Consider the following 19,034-nt stretch of genomic DNA (forward strand, 5'->3'; position numbering starts at 1 on the left):
TTTTCAGATTATTGGGCATTCCCATGGGATTCAAGGTCACCCTTAAGCACAGATGGATGTGGGTGCTAAACAAGGTGGAAGAGAAACTTACCAGATGGCAAAAAATGCATCTAAACCTGGGGGGTAGAAAGATGATAATTAACCACTTCATTATCCCTTCTATCATCTACTTTCTTAGCTGCTGGAGACCGCCAGACTCTGATCTATTGCAGTTCATAAGGCTATGCAGGAACTATCTATGGGGAGGGGACCCCTGGATTAGGAAAATCCCTAAAGGCAGGTGGGAATGGTGTTGTTTGGAAACAGGTAAAGGGGGCCTTGGAATCAAAGACATGTCCAATCTAGCTAATAGAATGGCTCTGCCAAGTGGGTGCTGAGAAGCTTTCTCTACCCCTTTGAAGACTGGGCCTGGTTGATCACTAGAAATCTGGAACAATTCCAGCTCAAACAATTCCCCAAGTGGAAGAAGCTCCCCCCACTCACACAATTATTATTATGGCTAGTAAATAATTAGACCTTATTGGGGTAAGAATTAGATTATGGCACCAATCGGACACTTGGCTGCTTTCGATTAAAGATATGCCAGCGCACAAAGTTTTCCAATGGAAGAATCAAAAAGGACTTCTCTCTATTCCCCCCAAACAGAGGACTGATCCTATCCATTGCACACTAAACAAGATATGGGAGGGAATCCTTCTGGGACAGAGCGTAATGGTATTTTCTATTTGATAAGCTATGGAATAAGTATGTGGAACCAAAAAAAGCGTGCCTTGGATGTCCAGAGCTGATCTGATCAGAGATTATAATGTCTCATATGCAGAATTAGACCTTATTGGGGTAAGAATCAGATTATGGCACCAATCGGACACTTGGCTGCTTTCGATTAAAGATATGCAAGTGCACAAAGCTTTCCAATGGAAGAATCAAAAAGGACTTCTCCCTATTCCCCCCAAACAGAGGACTGATCCTATCCATTGCACACTAAACAAGAGATGGGGAATCCTTCTGGACAGAGCACAATGGTATTTTCTGTTTGATAAGCTATGGCATAAGTATGTGGAACCAAAAAAAGTGTGCCTAGCTTGGTTGGTCATGTTCAAAGCTATTTGGACCAAGCTTGGTTGGTCATGTTCAAAGCTATTTGGACCAAGCTTAAAGCCTTCAAACTTTAAGCTTGGTTGGTCATGTTCAAAGCTATTTGGACCCAGCTTAAAGCCTTCAACATAGGGGATGGGAAGTGCCACAGATGCAAGGAGGTGGAGGATGACCTGCACATTTTCATGCACTGCCCTATTGCAAAGAAATGTTTCGAGTCATTGGCCAAGTGCATTTAGCTATGGAATGGCTACACCCTTGGATGGAAAAACTTGTTACTTGGAGAAGGCATCGGGTGCACCTTGGAACTATGGGTTGTCTTGAAATGTTATGGCGCTTGTGGTTAAATAGACTTGATTTCATTTTTAATAGTATGCATACTAACAGTTTCAGGCCGAAAGAGAACTTGATTCATGTAGGTGAAAGATGCATACAAAGACGGTTGAAAGACCTGGACACCAAGCTTCATCGGCTGTAGGAAAAAGCTAAAAGAAAGCAAGTGGATCAGATAACACAGCAAATTCAGGAACTGTGGAAGATGAGAGAGGCCGTCATCTCCAAGGATGTGTTCATCAAAGCACTCTATGCCTTTTGAAAGTCACTACGAAAAGAGGGAAAAGCTGGTTTCACAGCTAGAGAAACTTCTCAATAAAGTCAAAGGCAAAAGCTCAGGGCCTGCGAAACTGTATGTACATTGGTCTCATTAGAGTTCTCAACATGTTGTAACCTGTCTCTTTCTAACCTCTTAATATAAGCAGCCGGTTTTTTGAAAAAAATAGGTTTGCTTCACAAAACTATCCCCTTAGCTAAGTTTTTTATTTTGCCTAAGGTTATACTATCCGTATTTATCACCCACGAAGGTTATACTACCTATATTTATCACCCACGAAGAGGTGGCGACACCCTCGCTTCTTCTACCGCAAAACAAACAAGAGAGGAGGAGAAGCGAGTGAGAGAGAGTGCAAGAGAGGTGGAGATGGAGCAGGAGAAGGCTTTGTTGTCTGCATCGTCGTCTTCTTCATCTGATGACAGCGATGAGGACATTGAGAGAGCCCTGCCTGGCTTGGACACCACCCCCCGCAGCCGCCCATCCCGCCATCGCTCGTCCCCTCAACTCTGGCCTCGGAGCTACAGGCATGCACGTATTTTGTCAGCCTTTCTAATTACTTATTATTAATGGTTTTTTTTTTTCACGATGTTAGGTGGCTTCCTATGATGCTGGCTTTCCCAAGACTTATTAGTGTGTTCATGCATGCATGTTCATGGTAGGTGCAATATCTGGTTGCTGTATTAAGGCTTAAATGTGATCGATTTGGTGGGTTTGCAGGCAATCGATGGATGCTTACAGCCTGGGGGCGTCACCAAAAGCAGGTTTTTTTAGCCCACCCTCTACTTCTTCATGGGGCAGCACCTTAAAGAAGAGGAGAAGGCCGTGTGCATCATTAGATTTAGAGCGTGCGTCTAATTTTAAGGATGATGGTAGGCAATCCTTGTCCACTCCCTTGCTCGTCGACAGCAATCATGAGCCGCTGTCCCCTCGCCTTCCATCCATAAAAGAAGATGAACAAGATCGGGGAGGAGGAGCAACATTAGCGGCAACAACAACAGCCTCCGGCGCCGGAGACTCAACGCTAATGCAAGCGGTGTTCAATGGTAAAACAACTCAAATCATTCTAGTCCTATGTTATTATGATTCTAACTAAGAAAATTAGAATGCTTTCAATCCATATATATATACAGATGTCTGATGGACCGTTCAATATATATCTCGATGAATAAAATAAAGGAGCCATTTAATGCGGAGAATGTGTGGGGAATGTGTCATGTGCACGCTAGGGGCAGGCAGATTGGCGAGCTAGAGTGTGATATGTTGTGGACGGACATGTGCTTTTTGGTCCGCTATTGATAGCGTGTGCTTTTTAGGCATTCCTTCCCTATTTATTCGGGGGAGGGGTACCAGTTGGACACACACCGATGGATGGAGCACAGGAGTGCAGAGCGCATGGAGCGGAGAGCTCCATCGTGGAGTAGGCCATCGTCCTTGGGGGGGACAACCCCTGGTGGTATGAGACACCAGCGGAGGACGGTGGTAGGACACTTGTGAGGGCATGTTGCTCGTGGCTCGTAGCTCGGTGGGGATGACCAAGATTGTGAGCCTTGCTCATGGCTGTCATGGTTGGGTGGTGAGTATGCCTGCACCCATATATGTTTCTTCCGCTTTGCCTTCTAGGGTTAGGGTTTGTTGCTTTGTCTTGCGTTTCATGGCTGTTTTGTAGGTTCCCCTCTTGGAGAGATTGCAGGTTTTGACAGCGGTATTGGAGTGGCTCTGAGACGGATGAGAAAAAGAAGCATGAAATTTTTCATGTTGATTTTTGTATGTGAAGAAACAGCAGAGGCTGCTTGCAGACTATTTTTCAGCCAAGAACAAGGGTCAGAGAGGCCCAGAATCGGCCAGCTTGTGCGAGATAAAACAAGCGTGTCTCAGCCACAGCAGAGGGCTGTTTTCAGCCAACTGGAGACTGTTTTCAGCCTCAAAAACAATGGCTTTAGGGCCTCTAGATTGAGACTAAAGGGGGGAAGGAGATGGGAGGTCAGAGGGGCTGACTTCAGGCCCTGTTTCCAGCCTGCCAGCAAGCTCCATACCCTCTACAGAGCCAAGAATGTGAAGCAGCAGAAGGTTGTCTTTGCCGTGGTCTTGTCACCTTGTTTCCCATCGTTCTCTCCCACGTTAGTTTCTCTCTTTGGCTGATTTTGACGCAAGGGCACAGATGATGCTCACGGCTCAAGGCTGACAGCTGAAGGAAGTTTTCTCGTGGATGCCCGATGACCGGCCAAGAGCCTATAAAAGGGTGGCCAAGGTTAGTTATTGAATATAGAGAGTCTCGCGAGTTTGTGAGAGCTCTATGGTCTTGGAGCCTGGATCTAGTGCAGACGTGCACTTGCTTTACGCAGCCGAGGCCGACAGCAATCTCGAGGCCCGCGAGGGCAGCTTCGTGGCGGTATGGGACGTTGCGAGGAGGAGATTGGTCGGTACATCATCCTAGTTAGCTCAACTCGTGGCTCGGTGGGGACAGCCAAGATTGTGGGCTTGCCCACGGCTGTCATGGTTGGGAGGTGAGTCAGGCTTGCACCCCCTTGCTTGTTTGTTTGTTCGTTTGTTTACAGGATTCGAGTTTCGAACTAAGATCGATCACGAGGGGATCCGTGGGGATTTGACACTCGCATCGAGCCTTTGTCATCAACCGTGCTTTAGCTCCGACATCATCTCTTCTTTTGCACTGGTCTTTCTTTTCAGAGTCACCTCATATCAGAGGGCTCTTGTACATATTTGCACTCACCATTATATATATTCACTCACATATTTCATGCTGTGTGGTTTTGCTTTGATCTCTTGTATATTTGTTCCTTTCGTCCTTTTGCCCTCACAAGGAGTGTGTATAGATATTCACGCTATTCCAAGTGTACCCGCCTATTCTTATACTAAGACTATTGACTCATGATTATTCAAGAACTTGCGCTATGCGCACAAGTTTTTGGAAGCAAGTTTTGGTTTCCAAGATTTTTTGGGTTTAGATTGATGCTTCGACTGGGACGTTGGTCAAGGAAGCCTTCTTTGCGCATACACATGTTGTCTAATCCCTGGACTGTGTTTTGGTCACTTGTCTCGATTGGGGTTCGTTCTTTCAGTTTGTGGCACATGGTCAGCCATTGGCATTTATTGTTTCTGATAGATCGCGAAAGATCCACAAACTAGTGGCTGTAGTAATCGTAGCACGGGTATGGGTTGTATCATGGTGGTATGGGACACTATGATCCATTGCATGTTACGAGGCTACGCCAGATTGTCAAGACTTCATTCGGACTCTGTGCCTACAAAAACAAGGCTATCTCAACATTTTTGAGGGATAGATACTTTACTTTTGATACAGACAGTTATGATAGATGCTAGCTTGCGTCATAACCAGGTCTGTTGGAATAGTTGTTCCTTTCATGTCCAAGGTACTCATAGACTTTCCGAGGCATAGTTGTCAGGTACGAAAAAACGGTACCGGTACGGGAGTTTTGAATTTTGAAAAATAAGTTCAATTGAGGTACGGTCCACTTTAAAAAACACTTGGAAAATAGATATTTGTACAATTTTGGCCATACTTTCAGACTTGGCACCATACCCTGAGCCCTCCTTTACCTTTTCAGTACCTGAAACAAATCATGGCACCATACTGTTCTTTACTTTTCATACTTTCAGACTGGGGCCATACTTTCATACTTGGCACCATACCCTCCTTTACTCTTTTAGTACCTGAAACAAATCATTGCACCATACCCTCCTTTAATTTTCGTACTTTCAAACTAGGGATCCCATGCTTTTCCTTTCCTATGGAGTCCAAACCTCATTGCCAAAGAGAGAGAGGGAGGGAGAGCCTAGGTAGTAGGCTCTAGAGACTCAGAGATGGGGCTCAAGCAACGAGAGAGAGAGAGAGAGAGAGAGAGAGAGAGAGAGAGAGAGAGAGCGCCTAGGTAGTAGATATAGAGAGCTTGAGAGGGGGAGAGAGCCTAGGTAGTGGGCCCTAGAGAGCTTGAGAGAGAGAGAGAGGAAAGAGAGAGATGGGGTCCAAGCGGGTTGCCTTGCTGCCTTGGGGGCTAAGCAAAGGGCAGTGGCGGGGGCGAAAAAACGGCGAGCAAAGGGCGGGTGCCAAAAAAAAAACGAAAAAAAAACAACAAAAAACTATCTTTTTTTATCATACCGTACCGGTCAGGTACGAAACTGTACGAACAGGTACGAAACGTTGCAGCGAAGCTGTCATGGAAAAAAAAGACGTCCTAGACCTTGTATCGTACCTCCGTTTCGTTGCATACCGGTCTTTACGTCGCTGTGGTGCGGTACGCGTCCCGCAGGCAACTATGTTCCGAGGTCTGTTTGGGAAGTTAGACTTCTGAGGTGACGAAGTACAGATTGATGATCTTCTCTAGAAGACAGTTCTTCCCTTGTTTGGGAAGATACGATTGTTGTGTTCCACTTGGTTTAGGCTTCAGAGTAGGTTCTGGGTTTTCCCAGTTTTGTGGTTTTTTCCAGACCAAATTTATAGAGGACATCAAGATGAAAGCATGGTAGTCAATTGGAAGATACTTTTGGTTTCGGGATAACTCTTTAGGACATTGGTTGCTTACCTCTGGTACTGGTAGCATTGTGAACTTTGAGTTACCCAGATGTCACGTGCATCTTGCACTTGGATGCCATGTAGACATATCTAAGCAAGAAGGTGCAGGACTTGGATTGGAAAACTAGTCCCATGTGAGCCGAGTCAGCCAAGGTTCCACTCCATGCATCCGAGGTCAAGTGTGAATTGTCCTCCACATGCGTCCAAGGTCAAGTGTACATTGTCCTGCACATGAGGCAGTGCGAATCCACGCTGTGAGTCTCCCTCTGGAATGATGTCAATTGTTCTGTGTGTTTGGTTAGCAACCAGATGCCAGACATCTGGGTAGGCATGTAGGTCCCATGAGAAGGCAAATCCAATTCATATGCAACTGAACCAATCCGTCGTGTAACACGAAATGGTCCACAGTATCTAGGGGATAATTTCGGAGATCTACCTGTCCGCAAAGTCTCGGAATCTTTCAGAACTCGCAAATACGCTATCGTTCCTTCAGAGAACTCTCTAGGTGAACGATGTCTATTAGAATAAAACCTGTCTCGGTCTTGAGCACTTCTAATAGATTCCTTTGCAACTTGTAACATTTCCTGCATATCTTGCAAAAAATTACGTGTTGCATCATGCTGAAGTCCTGAGAATCCTACTGTAACAGGTGATCTAGGTTGAAAATCATACATAAGCATGAAAGGACTAAACCCTGTACTCGTATGCTTAGTACTGTTATATGCAAATTCTAACATAGGAAGATAATCCTCCCATGAACTCTGTCTTTTGGATACATATGCTCGAAGCATATCCTCCAAAATCTGATTCACTCTTTCAGTCTGGCCATCAGATTGAGGATGATCAGAGGAACTCAAATTCAAAGTTGTTTCCAACTTCTCAAAAACAAGTTTCCAAAAGTCACTCGTAAACTTAGAGTCCCTATCACTGACTATGTCCTGCGGTAACCCGTACAGTCTAAACAATTGCTCGATAAACTGCCGAGCTAATTGTGTAGCTGTAATAGTCTTCCGGGTCGGTAAAAATCTAGCCATTTTTGTCAAGCGATCTATCACAACCCAAATAGAATCGTGGCCGTGATGTGTTCTTGGCAATCCGGTAATAAAATCCATGGAAATACTTTCCCATTTATTACCTGGGATTTGCAAAGGATGCAACAACCCAGCCTGTCTAAAGTATTCAGCTTATTTGCCTGACAAATTTGACACTTGAGAACATAATCTTCTACATACCCTTTCATCTGCGGCCAATAAAAAGTGTGCTTCACTAATGATAGTGTCCTGTGTACCCCAGGGTGTCCAGCAGAAGGGGCGTTGTGACACTCCTTAAGAATCTTGGACCTAATGTCTGGGATCTGTGGTACACAAATTTTGTCATTACGGAATAGCAAACCATTCCGAATCATCCACTGACCTCCTGCAGCCTGAATAGTAGACTGCTCAGTCACCGAGTCTTGGTCAATCAATGAGCTCCCGTCCTGGATCTTCTGCCAAAATGGACCAAAATAACTATCAGTCCTGCAAAGCCCTCTCAATGACTGAAATAAGTTAGTAGAAATCTCGGTGAACGACAAAGTATTCACCTCTCTAATCCGACTAAGTGCATCAGCAATATTATTCATGGACCCTTTCCGATAACGGATCTCAAAATCAAAATCTTGCATTAACTCTGCCCAACGAGCTTTCCTGCCTCTCAAATCATCCGCATCACACACACACTTGATTGACTGATGATCAATCAATACCACAAACTGAGAGCCATATAAATAATGTCTCCAAACCTTGAGAGCATGAATCACAGCATAAAGCTCCTTCTCAACGGTTGGCCAACGAGATTGAGTGTCGTCTAGCTTTTTACTTTCAAAAGCAACCGGTCTACCATCTTGAAATAAAGCAGCCCTGATAGCATAGTCACTGGCATCAGTTTCAAGAACATAAGGCCGACTAGGATCAGGCAATGCTAAGATAGGTGCTTCCTTGACTTTATCTTTCAAAAGTCTGAAGGCCATATCGAAATCGTTATTCCAAGTGATAGGCTGATTTGACTTACGTCCACGACCTTTCAATAAGTCGGTCATCAGTAGTGTGAGCTGAGAGTACTCCCGTACAGATTTCCGAAGAAAAACAACAAAACCGAGAAAAGAACGAAGTTGTTTCACTGTTCGTGGTGTAGGCCAGTCCAAAACCTTCTGAACTCGGTCATACTTCCGTAGCCGGCAAGCCTTCGCATTCCACGAGGGGCTCCAACTCTGATTCTTGGGTCGACATCGTGAAGAGGGTACGTGGAGAGAAAATTCGATCTTTGCACAATGAAAGTGCGAGCGAACTTGAGAGCTTGAGAGCTTGAAAACTTGAGAACTTGAGAGATGTGTGGCAAGAAGCCTACTACAGGGGGTTTATAAAGGTTTCCCAAAAGCCAAAAAATCTTCAAAAGCTAAGCTTAGCTTTTGTTTTGCTTTTGTGTTTTTTTTTCTTGAATATATATATATATATATATATATATATATATATATGTATTCTTTTTTCTTAAAAAAAATAAACACCTTTAAACTTCGGAGGAGGGTCTTTTAAAACTTAGAAAATTTTAAACTCTTAAAAAAAACGAAAGCTAAAAACGAAAGCTTTCCTTTGTTTTTTTTTTCTTCTCCTCCTGGATTAACCCGCCGGGCTGCCATCGTGGACTGCTGACGTCACCTGCAGAGCTGCTTTCGCTAGCTCTCCTGCCGCCGGCGCCACGCCAGCTTGCCGTCGACTGCACCGTCGCTCGAGCGCCTGCGCCAGCTTGTCCGCCAGCATGCGCCTCGCCAGTCTGTTGTGTGTGGTCTGGGCGCTGGCTTGGCCTGGGCATCAGCCCGCCTTGCCTTGGGCGCCGGCCTGGCCCGCCTGGCTGCGCTAGCCTGGCCGCCTGGCTTGGCAGGCCTGGCCACGCAAGCCTAGGCGCCTGCTAGCCGACTGGCCCTGGCCGTCCATACCCTGCGCCCTCAACACCCCGTAGCATCGTACAGCACCCGGCCAACGCACATGACCAGCAGTACAGCGTTCGCTTCACACGCTCTCTCTCTCGTTCGACAAAAAGCGACGAAAAGCATCATGCTTTTTTTTTCTTTTTTTCTGTTTTCTCTCATGCGACTGCACAAACACGACTCTTCTTTGCATTTAAACAACCCTTACTAACTACCATCTCACATCAACATGGGTTTCTTTGATGAAGAAAAAACACATACCAATCTGAAAACTGCAGTATGCACAGAAAAAAACAGCAAGCTTTTTTTAACACATACCGTTCTTCGACCTCTTCTTCTCTACCTACCGACTTGCTCGTTCACGAGGTATGCTCTGATACCACTGTCAAATCCCCACGGATCCCCTCGTGATCGATCTTGGTTCGAAACTCGAATCCTGCAAACAAACGAACAAACAAACAAGCAAGGGGGTGCAGGCCTGACTCACCTCCCAACCATGACAGCCGTGGGCAAGCCCACAGTCTTGGCTGTCCCCACCGAGCCTCGAGCTGAGCTAACTAGGTTGACGTACCGACCAATCTCCTCCTCGCGACGTCCCATACCGCCACGAAGCTGCCCTCGCGGGCCTCGAGACTGCTGTCGACGTCGGCTGCACAAAGCAAGTGCACGTCTGCACTAGATCCAGGCTCCAAAACCATAGAGCTCTCACAAACTCGCGAGACTCTCTATAATCAATAACTAACCTTGGCCACCCTTTTATAGGCTCTTGGCCGGTCATCGAGCGTCCACACTTGGCCGCCCGCCCGTCCATACTTGGGTGCCCGCCCGTTAGTATTCCCCTAACTTAGCTCGTCAATCAGCCTGCCTAGTTCCAAGCTTCCCCAAGCCTCGAAACTAGTCTTGCATGCGTATAGCACACGGTAGATACACACTGTGCACATGACACTCTCTCTCTCTCTCTCTCTCTCTCTCTCTCTCTCTCTCTCTCTCTCTCTATTTTTTGCACATCTACTTTCAGTTTTGTGCGTTATTTTCGTCGTGAACGATTGCTGATTTCTGAGCATTGAAGTTACCGATCTACCCCGAAGCTTCCGCATGTTACAGTGGTATCAGAGCTTACTTCAAGTGTAAAGATTCAGCAAGAAAAAGAAGAAGAAAAAACCAGAATTTTTTTCTCGCTTGTGCCACCCCCTTTCGGAGTGACTCTTGTCCCTCGAAGGACGGTTGGTTTTCAGCCTTCGGAAGCCTTCGGAAGTCCCCCACACACAGTGGATGGTTAGATTGCGCTCCAGAAAGGTAGTGCGTTTTCTTGTTATAGCGAGCTACGACGACGAGAGAGAACAACAACCTTGGGACCGAAGTGCACCAGGCAGTCCATCTAGGGCATTAGGCATGAGTGTACCAGAGATGTTCCAAAAGATGATGCGAGCAATCGTAGAACAGGGTACCAAATTCGAAGAGCAGAAGGCGCAGATATTGGCTTTGGAAGAGCGCACCCCTTCTCCAGCTCCTCTTTTTCCGTCTCCTCCTCCCTCTCCTTGTGTTTCCCAGATTCTAGATCCTCTACAAAGGGACCCTTTCGAAGGGTCATGACCGTAGCTGAGCTCGATGCTTGAGTTACAGATGTGTGCAATGGAGATTCGACAATGTGAAGACGACGCCATGTGACGCGTGGAACATGAATGATACCTTGCGGCTTTGGACACAAGACTGACACCAGCGGCTTCCTCAAGTCATTTTCCCGAGAAAATGAACTTCAGTAAGTATAATGGTAAACTCGACCCCACAACTCTTTATTCATGGTTGCATCAATTTGAAGCTTACTTTGCCGCAGTTCAAAAAAGTGATGCTGACAGGGTGATCTTAGCTAGTTGGTACTTGGAAGGTGAGGCCATTCCTTGGTGGATCCAGTGGGCTTATGCCCACACCAGATTAGGTATGGTAGCGTATGTTTGGGACGAGTTTGTCCTCGATCTTAAGTAGCGGTTTCTACCTCCCCATTACCTTGAGCGACTCGAAGACGAGTTTAGGGGAGCGCATCAAAACGCGCAACTAGTCCTTCAGTTTGCCAATAAAATTTCCAACTTATGTTTGCAGTTGGGCTTATCTGATAAGGACAAGAAAGGCCAATTCCTTTATGGCCTTGACACACAAATCCAGTGGGAGGTGCGAATGTTTAGGCCAGCCACCTTTGAAGACACACTCGAAGACACACTCTCGCTTGCGCAAAGTGCTGAAATGAAGCACAATGGCGGAAAGCTCAAGACTTCCCAACCTGCTACTCCCAAGGCTAACACCTCGGAGGAAAAAGGCCAGAATTAGATGAGGTCTTTCCCAGGACAGAGCACGGGAGCCTCTGGCTCCAAGAACTTGACCAATGCGTCCAAGCTTACTCCAGACCAAAAAGCTCAGGCAGGCAAGACCGGTGGTAAGTTGAGTGTTGAGGAGATCGCTCAGTACAAGAAGGACGGTAGGTGTTTCTTTTGTCATACAAAAGGACACACTTCTCGGGAGTGTCCTAAGAAGACTTCCACTCCACCGACCACCACCCAAGCCTCCACGGCTTCAGTGGTGAGCCCAACTCCCACATAGACCGCAGTGGCTATCCCTAGTTCTTCGGATCCCGATGCTTCAGTTGAAGCAATCATTAGCCGGGAGCTCGAAGATAAGCAGAAGGGCGCCCATGACCAGGAGTATGAGCGCAATGAATTGCTCAAGACCTTTGGCTACATAGGTGGCCAGAGAGTCGTTGTCTTGTTTGAAACCGGCAACACGGAGGATGTCACGGAATAGGCAGCTCGGCGTGCCCGTTTCGTCCTGACTTCGGTGGACAAGCAAGTTGAGGGTTCTAGCACAGGCATGACGACGAGCATCAAGTTTGAAGCTCTAGGTGCTAAATTAGTCATTCAAGGCATAGAGTTTGTGCGTGATTTTATGGTTGCTCCTCTTGTAGGAGCAAACATAATCTTGGGCATTCATTGGTTTCACGAGTTCCTTCTTGATGTCAAGTGGGACAAGCAAACTTTCCAGATTAGCCGGAATGTGTCCAATGCCCTAGTGACCATTAAGTGTGAGCTAGGAATCTCGAACTTTCTGCTTATAAGCCACTTGTAGGCTAAACGAGCAATCAGGAAAGGCGCACATTGTGCGATGATTTACATCCAGACTGTCCAGACGGTGGCTAGTGCTTTCGAGAAGTATTTGGCTCTCCATGAAAAGTTCCAGAAGATTTTTCTTCGGGACAATCTCCTTCCCTAGCTCCCCCCGTCTAGACCGAAGGACAACAAGATTGACCTCCTCCCAGGCTCGAAACCCCCAAGCAAGTTTCTATATCGCCTTTCCAAGGCAATGGAATTGGAGTTGGACCGCCAACTCCAAGAATTGTTGCAATTTGGCTTTATCCGTCCAAGTGTGTCGCCATTTGTAGCACCAATTCTGTTTGTCAAGAAGAAGGATGGGTCTTCTCGATTGTGTGTCGATTATCGTGCACTCAATAAGCTGACTATCAAGAGTAGATTCCAGATGCCTCGAATAGACTATATTCTTGAGAGGCTGAATGGGGCTAAGGTGTTCTTCAAACTCGATTTGAAGAGTGGGTACCACCAGGTGAGGATTGTTGAGGGTGACATCCCCAAGACAGCCTTCCGTACGGAATGGGCCCACTATGAATTTGTGGTCATGCCTTTTGGCTTGAATTACGTCCTAGCCACATTCAACCGCATCATGATGCGGGTATTTCGGGAAATTGATTGAAAAGTGTGTGTTCATATTTCTGGATAACATACTGGTATTTTCAGCTACTATTGAGCAGCATGACATTAATGTGGAGAAAGTCATGAAGTTGCTGGAAAGCAACAAGCTCTATGTCAATGAGAAGAAGTCTGAATTTTATTTGTTCGAGGTTCATTACCTTGGATATATAATTAGTACAGAAGACATTCGACTTGATCTTGCCAAGGTGGCTGAGATTGTCAATTGGGAAGTACCACAGACTGCTTATGACATCAGATCCTTTGTGGGTATATGCCAGGCATACTCCACCCACATATACAAGTTTTTTGACCTCTCGGCGGATCTCACTGATATACTAAAAGGTGTTAAGACTAAAAGGCAGCAGATTCGAATGACTCCACGAGCGTTGGAGGCATTTAAGAACCTCAAGGTAGCTTTGTCAGCAGAGTCTTGTCTAGCGCTTGCCTCTTGGGACGAACCATTCCAAGTGATCACCGATGTGAGTAACATCGCAATTGGAGGTGTATTACAATAGAATGGCCATCCAGTAGGCTACATGTCTCGTAAGTTACTGCCCGCGGAAAAGAATTACTCGGTCTACGATCAGGAACTCCTCGCAGTTATTCAGGCCTTGAAACATTGGAAACATTTCCTTTATGGCTGGGAATTTGAGGTTCGCACGGATCATTAGGCATTACACTGGATCTAGACTATGCCAAGTGCACAATGGAGTGACTGATAGCACCGCTGGAGTCAGATATTCTAGCAATTTGGTGGTATGATTGAGTACCTTCCAGGAAAGGCCAATCCAATGGTTGATGCTTTGAGCCGGAAGAGACAGGTGACTTTGATTCAGACCACTAGACTCGACCTTGTTGGTACGGGACTAGACGACATGAAGCACACGTATGCGGATTCCGAGGAATTCGATACACACTGGGAACAGGTAGTGGATGCCACGGGACCATGCTACTTTTTGGTACGCGATGGTTGGCTTTTCTACAAAGGCCGACTGTGTGTCATGAAGTCGTTCAGGGTAGTTCTTCTCCATGACGCCCATGACAGCGTTATTGGTGGTCATTGGGACATGAATTCGACTTTGGAGAAGTTAGAATGGCAATATTATTGGTCAAAGATGAGGCGAGATGTGTTTGCACATGTGCAACAATGTGACATTTGTCAAAAGGTGAAAGCTCCTCGTGGGAAGAAGATAGGGTTCTTACAGCCCTTACCAATTCCCGAGGGACCTTTCCAAGATATATCGATGGATTTTGTCATGAATCTGCCTCCCAGTCCGGGTAAGTGTAACACTCAGTGCTTGACTATAGTTGATAGATTTAGCAAATTTGTTATGCTTATTCCATGCATTGAAGTTACTGATCTACCTCGAAGCTTTCGCATGTTTCACTAGATGATCCATTTGCTCTGGATTTGGCTTTTGTAACTAGGAATTGACGCTAATGTCATGTTATTTGAGCAGGTCGATCTCTTAGTCGGATTGTCCTTGAGACTATTGGTTTCAACCAATAGAGGGTGTTTCTCTAGTGTTGCGAATGTGACAACTTCTCTTTGAGTTCTTTTTCTTGAGCTCAAGAGTGAGCTCTTTTGAGGAAGGGGAGTATGTCATGTGCACGCTAGGGGCAGGCAGATTGGCGAGCTAGAGTGTGATATGTTGTGTGCAACAACATGTGCTTTTTGGTCCGCTATTGACACTGTGTGCTTTTTGGGTGTTCCTTCCCTATATATTGTGGGGAGGGGTACCAGTTGGACACACACCGACGGATGGAGCACAGGACTGCAGAGCGCGTGGAGCGAAGAGATCCATCGTGCAGTAGGCCATCGTTCTTGGGGGGGACAACCCCTGGTGGTATGAGACACTGGAGGGGGAACGGTGGCAGGACACTCGCAAGGGCATGCCGCTCTAGCTCGTGGCTCGGTGGGGACAGCCAAGATTGTGAGCCTCGCTCATGGCTGTCATGGTTGGGTGGCGAGTATGCCTACACCCAGATATGTTTCTTCCGCTTTGCTTTCTAGGGTTAGGGTTTGTTGCTTTGTCTTGCGTTTCATGGCTGTTTTGCAGGTTCCCCTCTCGGAGAGATTGCGGGTTTTGACAGAATGTCGAGACTCTAAAGGCAAAGATAAAGATATACCAACGAAATTTTAAAAATGTGGGGGGGTATTTACTATTGTGAAATCTCTCTCTACTACCCACCCATTAAAAGCTTTGCGCTTTCTCTAACTGTCCGCTTGTCCCATCCCATCTTCCCTTCTATTATTCTCTATGGTATCTCTTTCTCTTTGCTCTCTCTCTCTCTCTCTCTCTCTCTCTCTCTCTCTCTCTCTCTCATATTTTAAAATATTCTCTAAAGTTCATTGATTAATTTTGAATTTAAAATTTACATAATTCAAAGTCAGCCCGCCGGCCGGTCCTGACAGAATAATAATAGGTGTATTTAGATAGAATCGTATGAAGAAAAAGAAAGCCTAGCTGTAGAGCTGGATGATGATGATGAGTTGTTTGAATTTTTATTTTGTAGAAGAATGTAGAAGTAATATTTTGGGTGTGGATGGACATGACATGCAGGCGTGAACGTGATGGCAGGCATTGGGCTGCTATCATGCCCGTACGCAGTGAAGGAGGGAGGGTGGGTGGGGCTGCTAGTACTGGGCTTGTTCGCAGTGGTGTGCTGCTACACTGGCCACCTCCTCCGCAAGTGCATGGACAGCAAGCCCCAGGGCACCCTCACCTCCTATCCGGACATCGGCCAAATCGCCTTCGGCAAGATTGGTCGCACCCTCATCTCCGTAGGTTTCTCACCACCTACCTAATCCCAACCCTCAGAGAGGGGAGCTTTAATAATGTTATTATTGGGAGTTACATCCCCTTTCATTCATTCATTATAATAATGGTTTTTACTACACGCCAAACAGCTAAATTACTGAATTTTCTTTGATGCTTCTTGTTGCAGATCGTGTTATATGCCGAGCTTTATGTAAGTTCTCCAATCTATCCTAACACGATTTTAATTTAAATGATCATTTGAGGGTCTTCTCAGTGCTGCTGCTACAATTATAATGCACTGGGCCTTGGAAATTAATTTGCAGTCGTACTGCGTGGAGTTTCTGATACTAGAGGGGGACAATCTCTCCAAGATTTTCCCGTCTTTCCAATTCAGCTGGGGTGGCGTTAATGTGGGTTCCCATGCAACGTTTGCCATTTTGGCCACGATAGTGGTCTTGCCAACGGTGTGGCTTGAAAATCTCAATTGGCTATCGGCCCTCTCATGTGAGCTCCATCAGTACCATGCACTTCAATCGAACAACTAATTTTAATAGAACACTTAAAGTGCTAAGTACATGAGATCGCACTGTTTCGTTTTTGCTGCTACTATAAATGAATGATCCTAACTAGCCGGACGGACATGCACGTCCACGATTGCAGTCATGGGTGTCCTCACAACCTGCGTGGTGCTGTTCCTGGTGATCTGGGTCGGAGCCGTGGATGGAGTGGGTTTTGCCAAAGCCAGCGCTTTGGTGAATTGGAGAGATCTCCCCTTGGCGGTTGGGGTGTATGGGTTTTGCTATTCAGGCCATGCAGTCTTCCCCAACATCTACGCCTCCATGAAGAACAAGAGCAGATACACCATCGTACTCCTAGTGAGGTACATGCTCTCCCTCTCCCTCTCACACACGCACACGCACATGCGCACGCGTGCACATGCGCTTAAAACCACAAAATACAGCCTCTGATGTTTTCCACGTGATCTAGTGCAGCTTTATCATTTGCACCCTCTTCTACACGACCATGGCAGTTGTGGGATTTCGCATGTTTGGTGACCAAACGCTCTCGCAGATAACACTTAACCTTCCAAAGGACTATAGAGCGTCCTATGTAGCACTTTTTACCACGGTAAGCTCAATGCTTTATTGCCTCATCATTAAACGAGAAATTGAAACGCTTAATCACAAATCATCATTGATCACAATATTATATTTGTCTTGCAGATCTTGAATCCGTTTACAAAATATCCTTTCAATGCTAGCTAAAGTATGCCTTTTCCTTTCGACGATGCAGCCAGCTAACGATACGATCATAGCATTTGATTAATACATATAGTTTTCTCTCATACTATATAAGTACTGCAGCAGCAGCATAATATAGTATTAATTGGCATCCTTAACGATCGAGTCTCACGTTTGCTCTCATAATCTCTCCCATTGCTAATGGCTTGGAAGAACTCGCACCGACAAAGAATCTGGGAGCTTGTGGAAAAAGGGCCCTAACAATCACACTTCGGACACTCCTTGTTATATCCACGCTATGCGTGGCAACACGAGTTCCTTTCTTTGGTAAGCTGATACTTGCTTTTATACGACGTTTCATGGATCAGGTCAAAGAATATATTGTGCCTAATTTGTGAATCGTCTGATGTCTCCACAGCCTACATGATGTCTTTCATTGGTTCTGTACTGAGCATGCTTGTGGTAAGTTTTATCAACACAATGTTGACCCCAGCTAATTAGATGAACTACTCTGATTAAAGTTAATTTCTTGGCCTTAATTTGGTGCACAGACTGTCATCCTACCTTGTGCGTGCTTCTTGATGATCTACAAGAAGAAGGCAACCAAAGTTCAGGTATGAATATCTTTTAGACTTTTGCAAAATCAAAAGATTGACGCTAGTAAGGAGAGTAAATGATGGCTTTGTTTCTTTGTAAATGCAGATTGTGACTTGTGTCATTGTGATAAGCATTGGCGTAATCACTGGCTTGGTTGGGATGTATTCCTCTATAATGAAGATATATCAACAAGTAGATATTGAAACTAGCGATGCGGAAAATGTTTTTATGAGGAAAGTTTTTTGAGTGCGAGGAACCTGAGCACAATTTTGATATGAGAATGAGATATAGAGGAGGATATATACACTACAATATATTGGGCGCATTGTTGTTGTTTGGCGCTGGCAGAGTATAACGTAGAGCCGACAAACTTTGGTCGCTAGAGAGAGGAGTGAGAGTTGGATCAAGTACAACCTTATTGACGTTCTTACTAATAATAAGGACAACAAATGTGCTGCTACCTCAATTCTTCGATTGTGTAATTTGTCAAAATCAAAGTACACACGAAGTAAACAATATGAGAGGCTTTGCAAAACGACTGCGGTCTTTCTATCATGTCAGTTTGATGGAATGAAACAGATATGTATATTATATTTTAGAATGAAATGACTCTGATATATATCTTTGAAGTAAGTTAAGTGGTTTATCTACATGTTTAATAATATATTGCTGCTTTTTGTAGTGTACTAACTGACTGCGTCACAAAGCAATCAGCTGGCACCAACCGAAGGCTTGCTTTATGTTATATTTGAACTGAGTGTGTCACAACACAACACAAGTAGCACCATCCAAAGGTTTTCTTTATACTAGAGGCTTTGCTTATATCATGTCGCCTTATAGTGCACCTCAAATCTTACCACTGCAATTTCGCTCGCCTTTCTCGGTGTATTGTATTCTAACTTCTTTATTATGATTGTAGGTGCATACCCTAGTGATTTGCAATGTAGGGTTTTTATTCTCGATTCTGCAATCTCACAAATCTTGCACAATGACGCAAGAAGCTTTTTGGATATCTTTAATTGGTTTTCAAGCGGTGAACTTTGATGAGGTCAAAATGTTTGTTATGGCATATAACAAAAGGTAAGTCTGCCTCATCGTCAGATCCCAGATTAAATGACGACATTGGCATCCGCCTTGCATTTAAACAAACCCGACAGCCACAAGAATGAGCATCAGGTTGCACTATAACCTAACATCTAACATATGTCATACAGTCGTTATATGTTGGCTCTTGCATAATTGCCTCTACCGCACTTAAACCCTTTTTCATAGACCTACGTTGAACATGGGCAACATAACAAAGACTAATTATTCAATTCACTGTCGACATAACAAAGAATGAACCGCTAAGAGAAAGACTTACAATTTTACTTTAGCGTGGAATCTTCTAACCGAATTGGTGCAATAACAATTCCTTGCGGTCAAATGAATAATCACCAGAATTGGTGCAATAACAATTCCTTGCC

General features: G+C 45.2%; 1 protein-coding gene across 2 annotated transcripts; it reads left to right on the forward strand.

Moving 5' to 3' along the window:
* The first annotated feature begins 1,960 nt into the window (after positions 1-1,960).
* On the forward strand, positions 1,961-18,169 carry LOC147628099 (amino acid transporter AVT1I-like). 2 transcript variants are annotated; one of them, XM_086813117.1, is made up of 12 exons: positions 1,961-2,229; positions 2,423-2,748; positions 15,533-15,753; positions 15,918-15,941; positions 16,054-16,234; positions 16,391-16,610; positions 16,723-16,858; positions 16,954-16,973; positions 17,144-17,298; positions 17,390-17,433; positions 17,523-17,585; positions 17,674-18,169. In XM_086813117.1, the coding sequence occupies exons 1-12, from the start codon at positions 2,072-2,074 to the stop codon at positions 17,812-17,814; spliced, it is 1,689 nt and encodes a 562-aa protein (XP_086669243.1). In that variant the 5' UTR covers positions 1,961-2,071; the 3' UTR covers positions 17,815-18,169. The 2 variants fall into 2 exon arrangements, with proteins under 2 accessions (XP_086669243.1, XP_086669244.1); XM_086813118.1 differs by having other exon boundaries at positions 15,551-15,753.
* Positions 18,170-19,034: the final 865 nt, after the last annotated feature.

This window comes from Cibotium barometz, chromosome 19 (assembly GCF_041138505.1).
Source record: "Cibotium barometz isolate CiBa-2024 chromosome 19, ASM4113850v1, whole genome shotgun sequence".
Lineage (NCBI taxonomy): Eukaryota > Viridiplantae > Streptophyta > Polypodiopsida > Cyatheales > Cibotiaceae > Cibotium > Cibotium barometz.